Genomic DNA, 21,141 nt, shown 5'->3' on the forward strand with positions numbered 1-21,141 from the left:
AAAATATATGATTTGTTTTAAATAATAAATATAATATTTTATTCAAGAAAATAGAAAATAAATATATGTAAAATAGGTAAGTATTACAATTTTTTGTGTTTTATTTTTTGAATTGGGTCCAACTACATAAATTCAAGAAAAGAGGCCAAATAATTGACTAGTAAAGTATAAAAGTTTAACACTTGATCAGTTGACACAAGATAAAATAATAAATATATTGGACAAACATTATCATTTTATGCATACAAAATTTTTAAAAGTTTAATTAATGAACCGTGTAGCTTTATTGTTTGGGCTTTACATAATTTGATTAAATCTCCAATGAACACAATCATCATATTTAATCATGTTTTCAATGGACTACCTTATGCTTGACAATCATTACTGTCAGAACAGGGGTTGGCGTGTCAGAGAAGTTGTCAAAAGTAGGGTATGAGCAGCCATCTTGCTATCATTAGTAAGTGAACACTGAAAACAAGGTCATCAACCAGTAAGACGATTACAGTTTTTTCAACAATATTTCGCTAATTACAACATGGAAATCAACTACATTCAGAGCTAACTATGTGTTAATGTGTGTGATCATATATTTGTACATTATGAGGTGTTACCACAACTGAAATCTTACAAACTCTAGTCCAAAAATCATGTCTCAGTCGATAAATTATTACTCCCAATTAATAATCCACACATATAAAGTATACAAAAGCATGCAGCTGCTTCTCCTTAAGCGCCATGAGCGCCGATCTTGTTTAATTCCCATAATGGAGGACTACACCTATAAACAATTCCTAAAGCTCGCAGCGTAGAGTAGTGGCCAGCCACCGCCCATGCACTACTCCATTATATTTTATTTATAATAATTATTTTTCGAATGAAATTATATACTTTCAACCCCAAAAATAAAATAGAAAATTGGGTGGGTCCTGTTTCTGTATCTGACAAGCATTTGGTAACAATGTGTTTTGGTAATAGTTTGCAAAGTGTCATACAGTGCAATCATTGCTGTTATATAAATTTTCAGATACAGAAAATAATAATCCTTACCTTATTAGCTATATTATGAGTCTACACTCGACACTATTATTAAATTCGTTTCTTTGAATGGGGACAAACAAATCTAGCGGCATTGCTTCACATTCCNACTTTGGAGCTCGGACTTTAATAAAAAAAAGTTACACCTTTTATAAAACGGTTTCACGTATTTCTATTTGTGAGACAGATCATTCATGTCTATATTTACAATAAAAATTAATATAGAATATCTGTTTCACAAAATTGACCCGTGAGACCTTCTTACATGAGTTTTTGTGTAAAAAAAAAAACCTAAGTTCATGAATCTTGGATTCAAATGGTGTTTTTTGATTTAATCTCATAAATTTCATTAGATCCATAAGTATGATTTGGAATTTAAAGTTTTCTTAATTTTCCTTATTTTATTTTAAAGTTGCCTTTTAATCGAGTTATTTGATTTAGAGAGAAGATTTAAAATTTGGACAACCATCACTCCAATATTTGATATATTTAAAATATTTCGAGAGTAATATATAATGTATAGACGCTAATCTGACATCAATATGTTAAATTTGGGTTGAGATTTAAGATCTGATATTCAATTGTAACAATCATGCATATTTCCAACTCCAATATATAATATTTACACGCTCATACAACTGGATTGAAATTCATACTCCAAATCTATTATGCTTAGATGGATAATTTTTTAAGTAAATAGATTGAATGTGTAAAAACAAACTAGTTCAAATTCATGCTCAAAATCTATTATGGTTAGAAGATTGGGAATTTTTTAATTCTATAAATTTCAAGTTCTTTACTATTTGAGATTGAGGTAAGAGGTTTGATCGATTCTTCCTTTTAATTTTCTTGAAAAAACAATATTAATAAAATTATGTATTTCCTTTTTTTTTTTTTAATTTTTTGGGAGCAATCCCCGGCCGGATAATTAAAGGGGTCAACCAAAAATGTGGTATCAATCTACGTATATCCTTGTTCAATTCTACCAAGCTTTCCATCTCATTTCATGAAGATTTAATATTAATTTATATAAAAACGAAAAGGGACTTTATTTCCCACCAAATTAAGTTAATCCAATTTGACAATAAAGTATACGCATTTAATAAAGTTCATGTATCTCCAACAGGATATGTGACAAATCAAGCTAGGAAGGGTCAGGATCAATTCAATCACACATTAACACACAACTCAAGAATCGTGTGTTTCCTCTATATATAAATCAAAACCCCTACTTCACTTGCTTTGCCCCTTCTCCTTGTTCAATGTAAAATTCATACCTCTTTTTTTTTCTTTTTTTTTTTAATTCCTCGGCGAATTTTAAGTTTAATTTTTTTGTTCTTGAATTCAATGATGGCCTTTCTTTTTGCAAGTTAGTTTACCATATAGCAACACCAGAGTGATGCAAGCTATAATCAAGGCCTTGGAAGTACTGTTTATATCAGTGGGCATGGTTTTCACTCTGCTGATGCTGAAAGTAGTTGCAGCACCGTATACGTGTGATGCGGTTTTTTCCGGTCTGGCGGCGTTCTGGGATGCCACTCGGTGTTTCATGTCTTCCCCTCTTTACATTTACCTTGCTATCAACTTCATGATTGTGTTGATAGCCGTATCTTCGACTTTTCATGGTCAAGAAAATGATAATCGTGATCTTAACATCAAGATCAACCTTGTTTATTATCTTGATGATGCTAGAATTCTTGAATCACCGCCACCATCACCACCACGAGTGCCACCTCAGAATATAGCCTCAACCACCCCACCACCACCTCCACTGAACATAACAACAAAAAGAAAATGCACCAAACTTATAAACTCTGTTAAAAAAGAAACATTTTCTGATGGAGGACTTGGATCAGAGGTACATGGTATCGAGAAGCCATTAAATTCACTTGACTCTGTACCACCAGATTCTGTATATTCCATAATGGAAGGAAATCAGCTCACTACGCCTCCGCCCCTCGAAAAAGGGAAGGATATCATATACGTCGAGGAGAAGTCCGTAGACACAGACAACCAAATCAATGACACAGAAAATGAAGAAGAGGACTCGATAGAGGCCACATGGAATGCGATAACCGGGGGAGGAACACGAAAGCCGAAGAAGAGACAGCTGAAAAAGAGCGAAACATGGGACGTGCCACCACTAAACACGACTGCTATGCACCGCCTCGACTCAGAAGAGATCCTGCCTACTACTCCAAGATGGAAAGAACTCAGGAAATCCGAAACGTTCAACGATGCAGTCTCTGTAACACGTAGAGGGGGCCTGATCAGGAGGGATCCTTCTATGACTCTCGAAGAATTCAACCAGCAAGTGGAAGCCTTCATCAAGAAATTCAACAACGATATGAGGTTACAGAGGCAAGAATCCAATAAAAGATTTTTAGACGAGATTAACAATAGAGGACTCTAAATTCCCATTTCATGTTCGTGAATAAAACGTTTATTGATTGTCTTTAATTTGGATACACAGATGGTTATTGTACACACGAGACATGGCTTGTGTTTTTTTTAATGATAAAATCATTGTAATAAATATTATGTAGATTTATTTTTGTGGAAAAGTTGAATCTTGGGAGCACATGATCATAGCTTCCGGTTGATCTACTGATTAATCCCAATCAAGAACAATGGAAACCATCCCCACCTGGCTTCACAGTCAGATTCTTCCCTTTAAATATTGTTGAAACTGTTAGATTTTTATTAACAAATCATGTTTCTACACATCTATGAACATGATAGACAGTACATGGAAGCAGGTCGAATGTTAAATCTGGCTATCGAATAATTTGTAAGTATTTTGCTTTCCTCCAATTGAAGCCTTCTAAGTACTCCAACTCTAATCATGGATGATGCATTTTTGTTCGTATGAGATGTATGTGTTGGAATCATAATTTTGGAGTTCGAAAAATTAAGTGTTTAAAGATTGCTCGAACTGATGGATTCAACTGAACGCAACGTAACTAAATATACGTAACTGAAGTTGCCCGAACTGATTATTAATACGCTAAAAATCGAAGGGAACTGAACTGATAAAAGATAACTGAAACTGTGTAGTTAACTGGACGATCAGTTAAGACTGATCAGTTACACAGTCAGTTCATTGAAAAGCTGCGAAGCAAACTGAACTATTAGCTACACAATTAGTTCATCAATTGGCTATGAAAGTCAACTGATAAATCAGTTTGACATATCATAAGTTAAAGAGCAGAGCTATCAAGCGATAATTTGTATAAGAGCAGACTGCAACTTGTAGTGGGAGCGCCGCATATCATAATGCAACAGTGTACGATTGTCAGAAAGATAATGACGTGTCTTCTGAGGACAAATCAACGGATACAATTATTTGAACACACTCAATATTACCGTCGGGAAGCAAAACCTAAAATTAGCCGAGAAGATCAGCTGTGAAGAAGTTACCGAGTCACAATAGTTACGCACAAGCTATCAAAGAACACACAACAAACTATTATGAGTTACAAGAAGCTCACGCTTATCAGATTTATTCATAGCTCAAAGGCTATATCTTGAGCACTAGCACAATTAATCATTGTTAATATATTCGATCTATTTTAGATCTGATGTGCTTAGAAAAACACATCAGTTGCATACTGATAATATTGTATTGATACTAGGAGATTCAGTTTGACAGTATTAAGTCCAAACTGAAGAGGGTTATTACAGCTGCTGTATTAATCAAAGTCTTTTATTAAAAATCATATCTTTGAGATAGAATGAGTGACGTAGGAGCATTTGAAGTCTCCGAACATCCGTAAATCTTTGTGTTTTTATTTCTTAAGTATTCAATTTGTCTTTCAGTTTATTTCCGCACTTTAAGTTAACTGATTGACATTGACATCAAGATTATCGAATTCAGTTTATCACTAAACTGATTCATCTCAGAGAAGAGTTCGTGAAAATCGTTAAGTGTTTATTCAAACCCCTTTCTAAACACTTTCTCTCACCCAACCAATCCTAACAAATGGTATCAGAGCCCCTGTCAATCTTGTTCTTGAATACTTTCTATCTTTACAATCTAATTAACATGTCTTCTTTGAACAAAATCCCCATGTTTTCCAGAGAAGAGTTTGATAACTGGAATATTAGAATGCAAGCTCATCTAGCTGCACAGGATGATGACATGTGGTACGTCATAACTGACGGGCCAATGAAGATATTAAAGGCAAACACAACAGTTGCCTTAACTAAAGGAGCTCCCCACGCATAGAGAAACCACGAGATGAGTGGACAAATAAAGATAAGAGGAAAGCCAACCTGGATAATGTGGCTAAAGATATTATATACAAAACCTTGGATAAAGTTATGTTCAGCAAATTAAAGATGTGCAGAACAACAAAAGAATTCTGGGAGAAGCTGATTCAGTTATGCGAGGGAAATGAACATACAAAGAAAAATAAACTCTCAGTTGCAGTGCAAAAATTTGACAATATCAAAATGAGGACTGGAGAGTCAATGGCTCAATGTGATGAAAGAGTCAGCGGCATTATAAATGAACTGAATGCACTTGGAAAAGTGTATTCAAACGAAGAAGTTACGCTGAATGTGGTTCGAGGTCTTCCCAAAGAGTGGGATGTCAAGACCATAGTATGAGAGAATTAAAGGACCTAAACAAGGTTGAATTACATGATTTGTTTACTGATCTCAAAGCCTATGAATTTGAACTGCAAACAAGAGAAGGAGAGCCATCTACTCAACAAATCACAACTGTCCTTAGTTCAATTAATCTGGAACCAACTGGTTCAGTTGAGAAAACTGCAGAACAACTAAGTAATGACGCCATGTCATTATTTGTCAAAAGATATGGAAAATTTATGGGAAGAAATCAAGGTTCCTTCCAAAGGCATTATCAGAAAAATAACTCAAAGGAAGAACCAATCTCTTGCTACAACTGTGGCAAATTAGGACACTTCATTGCTGACTGTCCAAAGCCAAAGAAGGACAGTCGAAATTCAACTGAAAAAGGAAAGAAGTCAGTTGAATACAAAAGAAGAGACCAGAATGACAAAAGATCATTCAAGAAGAGACATGAAGTTCTGCTAGCTGAAGAAAGCAAATCAAAATGGGCAGAAACTGACAGTGAAGAGTTAGAATCTAAGAGCTTTAGTAGTCCAGTGATGAAGAAGAAGTAAAGTGTCTAATGACAGATGATGCACAACTGGAATCAACAAGTGAACATGTATTTGATTTAAGCTCTACTGACTTTACACGAGAAGAACTCATTACCACACTGCATGACATGACCAATGAATATCACAAGATTGCTTTGTCATTTGAAAAAGCTAAAGCTGAGTAAACTGATCCCAAAGACAACAGAAGTGAAACTGATGGGTCAGTTGAAATGTTGAGTCTAAAAAGGGAGATTGCGAATCAAAAATTTGAAATGACAGAAAACCAATCCTTGATTCAGCAGTTAAAAACTGAGATGAACAAGTCATCAGCCACTATGATTGAAATGCAGAGTTTAAAAAAAATCAGTTGTTGACAAAACTGGTCTGGTATTTAATAGCATTGATGAAACCTCTGCAAGTGATACAATGCCAAAGTTGAATGAGAACAAAGGGAAGTACATTACCTTTGTGAAATCAACTGTGGTACATGAAATCATAGAACCAAGTAAACCTACTGTCCAACCGATTGAAAACATGAACAAGGCAAAACGGTATGTAATTGGATATAACCCTGAGAGTCCAACTAATCCACGAAGCTGGTTACCTAAAAGGTTCAGCTTTGGATATAGCCTTGAGAGTCCAACTGATCCACGAAGCTGGTAACATAAAGGTTCAACTACAAAAATCAGCACTCTAGGAATGACTATTACAATTATTACAACTGTAAGCAAGCTTAGAATATTTATCAGAAGAACAAGTAGTTGAAAAGGGTTAACAATCATATTGTTTCTTCTGCGCACAACGCACCAAATACACACAAATCGAGAAAAAACATTTGGAACATAGCACCTGAAAAGTCAGTTACATTGATTCAAGTCTGGGTTCCAAAAGGACTAATCAGTTTAGGACCCAAATAGATGTGGGTACCAAAATCATTTATTGTGTAATTGTAGGTGACAAGTACAACAAAAGAATCAATCTGATACTTGGACAGTGGTTGCTCGAGACACATGACAGGAGATGAAAATTCGCTATCCCAACTGATCAAATACACTGTTACAAACATCAGTTTTGGAGATAACTCTAAAGGTAGAACTGTAGATAAGGGTAAGCTTATTCATGGTAACATTATTATTAATGACGTCTCACTGGTTGATAATTTGAAGTATAACTTGATTACCATCAGTAAGTTATACGACAATAATTTCTCAGTTCAATTCAACAAACACACGTCCACAGTTAAGAACTCAACAGATGAGATCATTATAACTGAAAATCGTTGTGGTAGCCTCAAAATCTTCTAAGAACTGGTTGTAGCATAAAAGGTTGAACCACCTGAACTTCAAATCCATAGCTCATCTGAGTAATCACGAGCTTGTAACTGATCTTCCTAAAATTGATTTTTCAAAAGATAAAATTTGCTCAGCATGTCAGTTTGGTAAACAAGTAAGATCTTCATTATAAAACAAGGGTAGTAAATCTTCCTCCAGATGTTTATAACTGTTGCATATGGATATTTTTGGTTTAATACCAGTCATGAGTTTAGGGGAATAAAATACACTTTTGTAATCGTTGATGATTTTTCAAGATTTACTTGGGTTATATTTATTAAATCAAAAAACAAACTGCTACACAACTAATTAGGCTTTTCAAAAGATTATTAAATGAAAGCTTAGTTGGAATTGACAGAATAAGGTCTGATCGAGGAACTGAATTTATCAATAAAAATATTTCACAATTTTTAGAAAATACTGGAATCAAACATGATAGAGCAGCTAGAACACCTCAGCAAAATGGTGTAGGTGAAAGGAGAAATAGTACGCTTAAATAAGCAGCGATAACAATGCTTGCTGATTCTGGTATATCTCAAAAATTTTGGGCAGAAGCAGTAAACACTGCGTGTTTTACTCAGAACAGATCAATGATTAATAAAAATCATTTGAAAACACTATATGAGATTTGGCATGGAAAGAAAAGTGTGGCATCCTATTTTAGAATATTTGGCTGTAGATGTTTTATCCATAATAATGGTAAAAATGATTTGAAAACTTTTGATGCTAAATCTGCAGAGGAAATATTTCTGGGTTATTAATCAGTTAGTAAAGCTTATAGAGTATTTAACAAATGTACTTTAAATGTAGAAGAGTCAATTCATGTTGTGTTTGATGAATCTTCACTAACTGATAAGCCGATTAATCCAGTTGAGCTAACCGATCGCTTTACAGAAATCAGTTTAGAGGATAATAGTGAAGAAGAAGTTCACATCAATCGAAGTATCCTTCAAACACCAGAACCAGAGATATTGAATCAAATAGTTGAACAGAAAGATTTTCCTAAAACTCAGTTGGTGGAGCAATGCGATAATATTCAATACAAACTGAAGCTATTGCAACTGAAATTGATGTTCAGTTACAAACTGAACCAGTTGCCGAAGTCGATCCAACTAATCCAAACTTCAGATGGAAGAAATCACATCCGCAAGAATTAGTGATAGATAATCCATCTGATTCGGTAAGAACAAGAAATCAAATGTTTAATCTATTTGTTCATTTAGCATTTGTTTCACAACTAGAACCGAAGAAAACTTATGAAGCACTAGCTTATCCTAACTGGATAGATGCTATGCAAGAATAGCTAAATCAGTTTACCCATAACAATGTTTGAAATTTAGTTCCAAAACCAGTTTTTGAAACCATTATAGGTACAAAGTGGGTTTACAGGAACAAACTGAACGAGGATGGTTCAGATGTGCACAATAAACCGAGGCTTGTAGCACAAGGATATAGTCAAGAAGAAAGAGTTGATTATGACGAGAAATATGCACCAGTTGCACGACTGGAAGCAATCAGAATATTCTTCGTGTATGCCTCCTTTAAAGATTTTAAAGCATACCAAATGGATGTCAAGAGTGCATTTCTGAATGGTCAGTTGCAGGAAGAAGTGTATGTTGAACAACCACCAGGTTTTGTAAATCACTCCTTTCCTGATCATGTTTATCATTTGAACAAAGCTTTATATGGTCTTAAACAAGCTCCAAGAGCTTGGTATGAGACACTTTCAAAATTCTTGACTGATCACGATTTTACTGTTGGAACAGTTGACAAAACTTTGTTTAAGTTTTCAAAGAATGATCATATTTTACTTGTGCAAATTTATGTGATAATATTATTTTTGGGTCGACTAACCCTAAATTATGATAGAAATTTGCCAAGTTAATGCAGGAAAAATTTGAGATGTGTATGATGGGTGAACTGACGTTCTTTCTTGGTCTGCAAGTAAAACAACTGAAAACTGATATATTTATCAGTCAAAAAAAATATACGAAGGAACTGCAAGAAATTCGGCATGGAGATATGTTCAGCAGCACTCACTCCCATGAGCTCATCAATCAAGTTAGATAAAGATGAAGGGGGAATATCATTTGAGACGATACTTTACAGAGGTCTAATAGGTTATTTACTATAGCTAACTGCTAGCCGTCCTGATATTGTATTTTTTGTTTGCATATGTGCTAGATTTGAAGCTGATTCTATGCAATTGCACTATGTAACTGCCAAACGAATATTGAAATATCTTAAAGACACACAAAATGTAGGCTTATAGTATGTTGAGGACTCATATTTCAATTTAGTTGGCTATTCAGATGCACATTATGTAGGATGTAAACTTGATCGTAAAAGAACCAGTGGATCATGTAAGTTTCTAGGAGACAGAATGATTTCATGGTTCAGCAAGAAGCAAACATCCATAGCAACTCCCACAACTGAAGCAGAATATCTAGCTTCTGGAAGCTGCTGTGCTCAACTGTTCTGGATTCAGCAGCAACTGAAAGACTATGGAGTCATTGCAGAAGAATCACCAATTTTCTGTGAAAATACAAGCACAATTACGAATACATACAATCCAGTTCTTCACTCCAGGACCAAACATATTTTTGTCAGACATCACTTCATCAGAGATCATGCTCTCAAGAAGGAAATCAGATTGGAGTATATTTCAACTGAACAACAAGCAACTGACATCTTCACAAAGCCATTACTCAAGAAAAAATTTTCTTACTTTCGCAATATTCTTGACTTAATTGATTTGTCTTAATGTTATTTGCATTATCTTTTATTTTTATTGACATTCAGTCATTATCAGCTTGAATACAAAAGAACAAAGCAGTAAAATAACAAACAACAATGTGTTAAATAGAAATTTTATTGATAATACCTAGCTGCTATTACATGGTTTAACTCCATATCTAATTCATCTTTCCAAAGGGATATGAAAAGACTTCAGTCAACCATCTACAATTAATTCTCCGAGGATGAGATTCTCTAACTCTCTATCTTAATTTTATGCATTTATTTAGGGGGAATGTCGAGTTTTAAATTAGTTAACTGATAAGACAATTGTCAGTTGGTCATAAACTGAACTGATTCAGTTTTCATTTGCTCACTCAGTTATTGACCTAACTGATATTATCAAATATGTTAACTGATTATCGATGCAATTCCACATTAACTGATGTGATTATTAAAATTACGCATTTAATTATGTAATTCATTGTATAATAATTTACAACATGGCCCCACTTAGTTCAAACGCCATAATTTACACGTACACAGCACGTACACACGTACTATTTTATTCAAATTAATATTGGACTAACACGTGTCCAAAAATTTGTACAGTCACCAACATAAGTAATCAGCCGCCCTTATTCAGTTTCTTTCCTTTACGAAATTTCTAATTCTCAGAGCTTCAAACTTCAGAGCAGATCAAACACACATAGCTTCTCTTTTCACATACATTCAAATACTCAGCAATGGCAAGCCAAAAATCTGCGTATATTCTTAATGCGATGGATATTGACTTCGAGTCAGTCCTCTCTGCCAAGGACGAAGCTGCTCGAGGTGTTTTTCTCAAACTGAGAGCAGCTGGGTTGAAGAAATTTCTTGGGTTATCTGTGAGATCCCGAAAATAAAATAGTTTTGATGACATTTTTGTAAATAAGTTGATTCAATTTATTTTGATGGCATTTTCGTAAATAAGATGAAAATTAATGAATTGATTTTAAAGAATAAAATATGACACATTTTGGTCATATGAAGTCCAAATGATTTGAAATTTGGATATAACATAGAAAACTCAGAGATATAGAAGTTTCATGTTTTAAGTTTTGAAAAATTTGATCGTTTGACTGATCCAAAGAGATATATCGTTGTTAAAATGTTAAATATTATATATTATATTATATTATTTTATTAATATAATATAATATTTAAAAAATATATATATGAAACTTACGTATGAAATTTCATTCTTAGAGATTTGACACAAGGTTCGAGAATGAGAAATAAGAATTTTGATTTTCTTTTCGATCTTGCGACTTATCGGTTTATCCAATTGACAAACCGACTTCAGTTCTGGAATCGTTGACACGAGGTCTTCGATTTAATGTATAAATTTTATAGTTTTGGTGATGTTTGAAATTCGTCGATTTTCAGACTAAATCCGATAAATTGTTAAATCATACATAAATTGAAGATTGTTGAATAGTGTATGATTTTAACGAAGAATAGATGATTATAGTGATTTTATTTTGAATCATTCCTAATTTATTATAATTAAGGAATTTTAATCGTTGGATTGAGATTGGAGAATTATTTTTCTGTTATTATTAATTTTGATAAATATATGCGGTAGAATAACCGACAAGAAACTAAGCTTTGAAGACGGAATTGAATTATGTTATGATTTGAATTTGATATGAATTTTCGAAGTTTCAAAAGATATTTGAAACTTATATTGTTGATATTGAATGATGTTATTGATTAAAATGAATATGTTATTGATGTAGATAGATTATTATACTGCAATCTCCAAGCTACATCAGTTAGAAAAGAAGAATTTAGGTATGTTGCGACCAGGTAGCATACGACAAGTATCTGTCTTATATGATATATGCTTGATTGATTGGATTGAGATTACATGTCTATATGCCTTATTTATTGATTTGATGTGGCATACATGACATGCACGTTGAGCTATGATCCTTGGATATCCTGATATGATTTGATTTGATTCTAGGGTTTGTGAACACAATGCTATGTTTCGTATTATAGACCCTTAAAGTATAGTCATTTGTGGCCCCGATGATTGATTGAGATTAGTGATTTGATGACGCTTTGTCGACGTTATCATATGAGTATCCCTGATTGAGGCCGGTGTGCCAGCTCGAGCATTGATTTTATAGCGATTCGATTGATTCTGATATGTGCTCAGTGGATTGGCATTTGACTTGATACCTCCACGACATACATGCATTGCATATCACATATCATTGTTTAGATATCTGTGGTATATATTGTGTTTGCTTTAGACTAAGCTTTGCTCACCCCAGACGGGGCTGTTGTTGTCTTTGTATGTGGACAATGACAGGTACTCTAGGATATCAGGAAACCGGAGAGGGTACTTCTGGAGGGAGTCAGAGTTTAAGTTGAGGTTTAGTGGTCTTTCCCAGTATAAATGTTTATGTCTCTATATACCGGAGCATGTCCCGAGGATATGATTTGTTGTTGTATGAGTTGTTTTGATTATGTGTGGATAGATTTTATGATGTTAGATGAAATACTATTTTTAGTATTCAAATAACATATTTTGAGCTCATTGTAAAGAAATTTAAACTCGTTTTCCGCTGAAATTAATTAACTCTAATCAAATTGCATTGTAATAACGATTAAAAGTTAAGGGCCCCACACAGAGTGGTATCAGAGCATAGCTGGGAATGCTCGATTGAGTCTTGTGTACACTTGAATAGGCACAAATGAATTGTGCGTATGTGTTTGACTTATGTGTATTACTTGCTCCTACTTGACTTAGTTTGAGTAAGTTATTAATGAGATTGATGATATGAGATGATGATGATGTGAAATTGATATTGATTTGTGATATTCATCCTCTAATTTGTAGATGGATCCCACAAATGAAACTGCAAGTAGTAGTACTGAAAGAATGGTTGGACAATTCGAAGGAATGTCCATGGTCTTAGTGATGGCTCGATTCCAGGATTTGAAACCACCGAGGTTCTTTGGCATTGAGAGTGCAGAAAGAGCAAAGGCCTGGTTGAAGTATATCGAGCACTTGTTTAATATTGTTGAATACTCTAAGGCTCGGCGAATGAAACTTGCTCTCTACCAACTGAAAGACCGAGCAAAATCTTGGTGGGAGGCCGCTGAGATTGGATTGAAAGAGGCCGGGATTGAAGTCACCTGGGATGTCTTCAAGGCCAAGTTTTTGGAGCAGTATTCCCCTCATTCTTATTATACTGCCCAAGAGAATGAATTCAATAGTCTGCAGCATGGAACGATGACTGTTGCAGAATATGTTTCGAAGTTTTCTACACTGTTGAAATATGCACCTCACGTAGCTGCGAATGCAAAAGCAAAATATAATAGGTTCGTAAATGGATTGCATCCTGCTATATATACTTTTGTCATTTCTGGTTTGCCTACGAGCTACGCAGAGGCAGTTGAACGAGCAAAGGCAGCCGAAGCTGGATTAAGGCGAGGAGGTCCACAGTACACTCCTCCACCTCCAGTGACAGCTCAACAGCCTACCTTGCGTCCGAGAGGTAGGAAGTTTAAGAAGAGTGGTTCCACTGTTTCTTCATCTTCTTCGAGTTCTAGTGAATCTCAGAGAGGGAGTCCTGTGATTGCTGCTTATTGTAGTCATTGTGGAGGCAAACATACTATCGAGCAGTGTCGAGGTATGTTTGGCACTTGTTATCAGTGTGGACAGGAAGATAATTTCTCTCGAGTATGTCCGAATAGGGGTACGACTTCGTCTCAACCCCAGCCAGGATTTAGAGGTGGCCCCAGTATGATGAGACCTGCTGTTCCTGTTCCCTCTTTTCAGCAGTCGAATGTTCCACGATATCGAGGAACGGGTGATCAGACTACCCAAGTCCCTCCTGAAGTTCGAGTGTATGCCATGACCGAAGATCAAGCTAAGGAAGCTCCTGGTGGTGTGATTGCAGGTATTTGCATGCTTTGCGATTATCCTGTACGTGTTTTATTTGATACACGAGCATTCCACTCATTCATATCTCATGCATTTGTTGCATCCCATGACATTATGAGTGCCCTAATGTATGATAATTTGTCAATAGCCACGCCAGTAGGAAAGATTATTCTGTCTGAGCAAGTTGTGGATAATTTTGTATTGATATACGAGGACAATGCGCTATTTCTGAATTTGATTGTTCTCCCAATGCACGACTTTGATTGTATTGTTGGCATGGATGTCTTGACAACAAATCGAGCTACTGTCGATTGTTTTCATGGAGTTGTTCGATTTCGACCCGTTGATGGACCCAAGTGGAATTTTTATGGCAAGGGGTCCCAAGCTAAAATTCCATTGGTATCTTCGTTGGAAATGTCTCTACTTTTGATTAGCGGAGTTGAGGGTTATCTTATCTACGCTGTTGATGTTTCTGAGAAAGAGCCTTCTTTATCTGATATTCCTGTTGCGAAAGAATTTCCGGATGTATTTCTCGATGAGATTCTTGATTTTCCTCCTCATCGAGAAGTTGAATTTAGTATTGATCTTATGCCGGGAACTGCGCCTATATCTAATGCTCCTTATCGCATGGCACCTCTTGAATTGAAAGAATTGAAAGAACAATTAGAGGATCTTCTCGATAAGAGATATTTTCGACCGAGTGTATCACCTTGGGGAGCTCCAGTTTTATTTGTTCGGAAGAAAGATGGTACTATGCGACTGTGTATCGAATATAAGCAATTGAATCGGGCTACTGTGAAAAACAAGTACCCACTTCTTCGTATTGATGACCTCTTTGATCAGCTTCAGGGTACTTCGGTCTACTCGAAGATTGATCTTTGTTCTGGGTCTCAGAAGAAGATGTGCCTAAAACTGCTTTTCGTACCAGGTATGACCACTATGAGTTTTTGGTTATGCCTTGCGGTTACACAAATGCTCCTGCTGTCTTTATGGATTTAATGAATCATGTCTTTTGAGATTATCTTGACCGATTCGTTATCGTATTTATCGATGATATTCTTGTATATTCGAAATCGAAAAAGAAGCATGCTGAACATCTGAGACTGGTAGGTACTTCAAACTCTTCGCAATGGCCATTTATATGTTAAATTGTCCAAATCCAAATTCTGGATGGATCGAGTGGTATTTTTGGGCCACGTCATCTCAAGACATGACATATCTGTTGATCCCACTAAGGTTGAAGCCGTATTGAATTGGCCGAGACCTACGAATGTTCCTGAGATCCGTAGCTTCATGGGTTTATCTGGTTATTATCGTCGTTTATTGAAGGATTTTCGAAAATAACTAAATTTATTACTCAACTGACACAGAAGAATCAGCGATTCATTTGGTCACGGAGGTTGACCACAGCACCTGTGCTTACTATTCCCTCAGGTACCGGAGGATTTGTAGTGTGTACAGATGCGTCTGGTAAAGGTTTGAGCTGTGTTCTGATGCAACATGGCAAGGTAATTGCTTATGCGTCTCGTCAATTGAAATCTCATGAAACTCGTTATCATGTTCATGATCTGGAATTGGCCGCCATTGTGTTTGCTTTGAAGATTTGGCACCATTACTTGTATGGAGAAAAGTTTGTTATCTATTCAGATCATAAGAGTCTGAAATATCTCTTTTCTCAATCTGATTTGAATATGAGACAATGCAGGTGAATGGATCTCCTGAAAGATTTTGATTGTGAGATTCAATATCACCCGGGATCGGTGAATGTTACTGCGGATGCCTTGAGTCGTGAGGTTCATGATTTTGTTTTAGCTTCTGCTTGTATCGCCAAGGTACATGAGGATATATGTACTTCTGGTTGGACTTTTCACTCGAATTGGAATTCTGTCACTGTTTCTGCATTGCAAATTGAGCCGAACTTGATATCGAAAATACGAAAGGCCCAACAAAGCGATCCTCAGATCCAAAAGTCGAAATAACTTATATCTACAGGACATCAGTCTGGATTTCAGATTTCTTCTGATGGTTCTTTACGACTTAATGGTCGGCTAGTAGTTCCTGATAATGCTGATTTGAAATTTGCCCTTATTCGAGAAGCACATTGTAGCAAATACAGTATTCACCCTGGAGGTCGAAAGATATATTTGACATTGAGACCTCAATTCTGGTGGAGACGTATGAAGAAAGACATTGCTGAATTTATTTCGAAATGTCTTGTCTGCCAGCGAGTAAAAGCCGAGAGAATGAAACCTGGAGGATTACTCCATAGTCTTGAAACCCCGAAATAGAATTGAGAACATATTGCTATTGATTTTGTGACTCATTTACTTCGTTCGCCCAAGGGCTGTGATGCTATTTGGGTTATTATTGATCGGCTTTCGAAATCTGCACATTTCATTCCGTATGAGCGGACTTATCCTGATAAAAGAATGACCCGTTTATACATCGAGAATATTGTGAGACTGCATGGTGTGCCAGTCTCAATTGTATCAGATCGTGATCCCAGGTTTGCTTCTAAATTCTGGGATAATTTCCAAGAAGCGATGGGTACACGTTTGGCTATGAGTACTGCTTATCATCCTCAAACTGATGGACAAACTGAGCGTACAATTCAAACATTAGAAGATATGTTACGTGCGATTGTGATGGATTTCAGAATTGGATGGCAAGATGCCTTACCATTAGTTGAATTCTCTTATAATAATAGTTTCCAAATGAGCATTGGTATGGCACCTTTTGAAGCCTTATACGGGAGACGATGTAGGTCACCGTTATTCTGGGATGAAATTGGTGAAAGACAATTGACTGGACCTGAAATGATACAGGAAATGAATGATAAGGTTTAGTTGATTCGACAGCGGATGATAGCTGCTCAGGATCGTCAAACGAGTTATGCGAATAAACGAAGACGACCCTTAGAATTTCAGAAAAGTGATAAAGTATTTTTGAAAATTTCTCCCTTAAGAGGCACTGTTCGATTTGGCATGCGAGGGAACTTATCTCCTCGATATGTTTGTCCATATGAGATCCTTGATCGAGTTGGGGATCTTGCGTATCGGTTTATCCAATCGATAAATCGACTTCAGTTCTGGAATCGTTGACACGAGGTCTTCGATTTGAGGTATAAATTTTATAGTTTTGGTGATGTTTGAAATTCGCCGATTTTCGGAATAAATCCGCTAAATTGTTAAATCATACATAAATTGAAGATTGTTGAATAGTGTATGATTTTAACGAAGAAGAGATGATTATAGTGATTTTATTTTGAATTATTCTCAATTTATTATAATTAGGGAATTTTAATTGTTGGATTGAGATTGGAGAATTATTTGTCAGTTATTATTAATTTTGATAAATATATGCGGTAGAATAACCGACAAGAAACTAAGCTTTGAAGTCGGAATTGAATTATGTTATGATTTGAATTTGATATGAATTTTCGAAGTTTCAAAAGATATTTGAAACTTATATTGTTGATATTGAATGCTGTTATTGATTAAAATGAATATGTTATTGATGTAGATAGATTATTATACTGCAATCTCCAAGCTACATCAGTTAGAAAAGAAGAATTTAGGTATGTTGCGACCGGGTAACATACGACAAGTATCTGTCTTATATGATATATGTTTGATTGATTGGATTGAGATTACATGTCTATATGCCTTATTTATTGATTTGATGTGGCATACATGACATGCACGTTGAGCTATGATCCTTGGATATCCTGATATGATTTGATTTGATTCTAGGGTTTGTGAACACAATGCTATGTTTCGTATTATAGACCCTTAAAGCATAGTCATTGGTGGCCCGATGATTGATTGAGATTTGTGATTTGATGACGCTTTGTCGACGTTATCATATGAGTAGCCCTGATTGAGGCCGGTGTGCCAGCTCGAGCATTGATTTGATAGCGATTCGATTGATTCTGATATGTGCTCAGTGGATTGGCATTTGACCTGATACCTCCACGACACACAAGCATTGCATACCACATATTATTGTTTAGATATCTGTGGTATATATTGTGTTTGCTTTAGACTAAGCTTTGCTCACCCCAGACAGGGCTGTTGTTGTCTTTGTATGTGGACAATGACAGATACTCTAGGATATCTGGAAACCGGAGAGGGTACTTCTGGAGGGAGTCAGATTTTAAGTTGAGGTTTAGTGGTCTTTCCCAGTATATATGTTTATGTCTCTATATACCGGAGCAAGTCCCGAGGATATGATTTGTTGTTGTATGAGTTGTTTTGATTATGTGTGGGCAGATTTTACGATGTGAGATGAAATACTATTATTAGTATTCAAATAACATATTTTGGGCTCATTGTAAAGAAATTTAAACTCGTTTTGTGCTGTAATTAATTAACCCTAATCAAATTACATTGTAATAATGATTAGGAGTCAAGGGCCCCATATTATCAACTTAGGAGATTTATCCCAAGGAGATTAAAAATTTATATGCCAATAGCTTCATCTCTGCTGACGGTAAAATCACAACAACCATCAACAGTAAATTGCCGATCATAGACGAAGACTCTTTCTGCACTCTCTTCCAACTACCTTCTGATGGCTTGGCTCACTTTTCTGAAGTGAAAATTTCTGATAGTGAGGAGATGGAGACTCTGTTATCTACTGATGGGAGGAAAATCAAAGTTTCTGATCCCAAGAAAAAGCTGAAGCCAGAAATTCAGTTGCTGACAGATATAGTGGCCAAGGGTGTACTCGTAAAGGCATGTTCATTTGCTGCCCTAACCCTTGAAAAGTTTCAAGTAATGACTGCTATCATGAAGGGAAGGAGACTGAACTGGTCTACAAACATATTCAACATTTTGAAGAATATGCTTCAGTACTCCAAACAGTCCAAAAGTTTTGCTGTGCCACTCAGCTATCTTCTAAAGAACAAAGGTTTGGTAGATGACTCGGCTGGAAAGTCATCTAAATTCAAAGTCTTCACTGCCAAGAATGTTCAGCAACCTAAGACAAAGCTGGACATTTCTCTTGAGTAATTTATAAAGGTGAAAAAGGAGATTGGGATGTTGAAAGCTCCCAAATAATTTAAGAAGACAAAGGCATGGCAAAGAAGAAGACAATCAAAAGGAAATTGATTATCAGCGAAACTGAATCGGAGAAAAATCCATCTCCGAAAATCATGAAGAAGTCAAGGTCCCAAAAGACCAAACCAATTGCTGTCGTGGAAACTATTCCAGCTGAAAGATTGGAGGCAACTGGAGTTGAACAACCTATACTTGTGTTACCAATCAGGGTAGTTCAAGTTGCATCTTCAACTGAACCTCAGCAACCTCCTCCAACTGCTCCTCCAAAGAAAATTATCACCGAATCTGGTGACAAATTGAAACTTACTAGAGTTCGAGCACCACTCATCACCGTCGCCATACCAACCGTTTTACCAATGGCTAGACCAAAAGATGTGGTGATTAGAGAAAAGGTGGATGCCACCACCTCAGGGCTTAGCATCTCTCACGCCCTAACTGATCCTAAAGGAAATGGCAAGTTAATTGAAGAGCCTAGGCCAACCAACCCCATTCAGACTCATATCGATCTCATCTAGATTGAGTTAAATGAGTTCTCTGAATAAAATTTGGAAGTTTTTAATGAACGGGTCAGATTCAAGACTGAAGTTTTTGTCAGGCGTTTGCAGAAAACATCAGTTTTGAATAAATTCATCGACTTGGTTAAAACCGTCCCAAAGACAGTCAAAGCTATCACCATTGCTCAAGAACTAGAGAGGAGATATTATTTCCTTGATCTGATGCGTGTAAAGAAGCTAGTCGAAGTCACAGCTTATAATTCGATCAGTCCAACTGCCTTCAATGAAATAGCAATTTTTCAGCAGCCGGACTCGAATCTCTTATCCTTGCAAATGAAGATAAAAAATTGAGAATTGGATCAACAATTGTATATTCCAGTGAATTCCCCAAACCCAACATCAACGGAGTAAGGTCAAACTTCTGAAGCTCAAATAGAGCCATCCAAGGAACCAGTTGTTGGCCAAACTGATGAGCAAGTAACTGTTCCTATCTCTTAGGATGCTCAATCATCTCCTCTTGCTCCCCCGAAATCTCCTCCAGTCAGTCTTAAGCTATATACAAAAGCTAAGTTGTCATTGGCAAATATTGATGAAGTTATCCAGTCAGTTGCCACTGATATCCAGCTGAATCTTACCACTGAGCAACTAGTTGAAGACAAGGGCACAACAGAACAAATAACCTCAGAGGCTATATTAGACGAAGTAGCAGAACTAATTCAGTTGCCTGCCACGACTGAAAAACAGAATACAACTAAAATGTCTCAGTTGCACTCAGACGCAATCGAAGATATGCAAGTGCCAACTGAAGAGCCAGCTAGCTCCACTACTGATCAGCCCTCCACCCTAGCTTAAGAACTTTCTCAGGAAGCAGTTGAAGAAATTACTGCTGAAATATTTAAAATTGAGACTAAAGCACAACAGATCGCTTTGGTTATTTTCAATGAAGAAGACAAGGACGAAGCTCCAGCTACATCCGAAGCCCTATCTCCAAAACTACCTATAGCCGATAACTCTATGCTTGAAGAAATTCAGTCCAGTCTGCACAATCTTATTTCCACTATTTCTGATATGAAGTCAACCCAACTACTGCATACACTGAAGATTGATTCTATGAAGGAGAGTACCTTGAAAAGCCTCCAGCAGGTTACTAAGGATATCACTTCCTTGTTTCTCCAAATAGATCAATTGATGAAGGACTGAGTGACAGTTCCAGTACTTTTCCAAAGTCAAGACACGATGATAAATCGAATGGATTTTATAGAAACAAGCATGACCAAGAGAAGGATTTGATGCAGGAACAAAGGCTGAATGCTATATCCATAGTCACTTATGAATTCCGAACCCTATCCAAGAAAGTTGATGGTGTTGACAAAAAGGGGGAAGATGCGCAGCAGTAATATTAGAAGCAGCTAT

At 36.1% G+C, this 21,141-nt stretch overlaps 1 protein-coding gene across 1 annotated transcript; it reads left to right on the forward strand.

The window, feature by feature from the left end:
• Positions 1-2,434: 2,434 nt before the first annotated feature.
• Positions 2,435-3,448, forward strand: LOC140959290 (uncharacterized). The gene has a single exon (XM_073417160.1). It carries the CDS (start codon positions 2,435-2,437, stop codon positions 3,446-3,448), a length of 1,014 nt encoding a protein of 337 aa, XP_073273261.1.
• The last annotated feature ends 17,693 nt before the right edge of the window (positions 3,449-21,141 follow it).

Source organism: Primulina huaijiensis, chromosome 15, assembly GCF_012295235.1.
Source record: "Primulina huaijiensis isolate GDHJ02 chromosome 15, ASM1229523v2, whole genome shotgun sequence".
In the NCBI taxonomy this organism is placed as follows: domain Eukaryota; kingdom Viridiplantae; phylum Streptophyta; class Magnoliopsida; order Lamiales; family Gesneriaceae; genus Primulina; species Primulina huaijiensis.

Excerpts from the sequence above, each read along its gene's own strand:
- LOC140959290 (XM_073417160.1), top strand. The coding sequence starts at position 2,435 with ATGCAAGCTATAATCAAGGCCTTGGAAGTACTGTTTATATCAGTGGGC.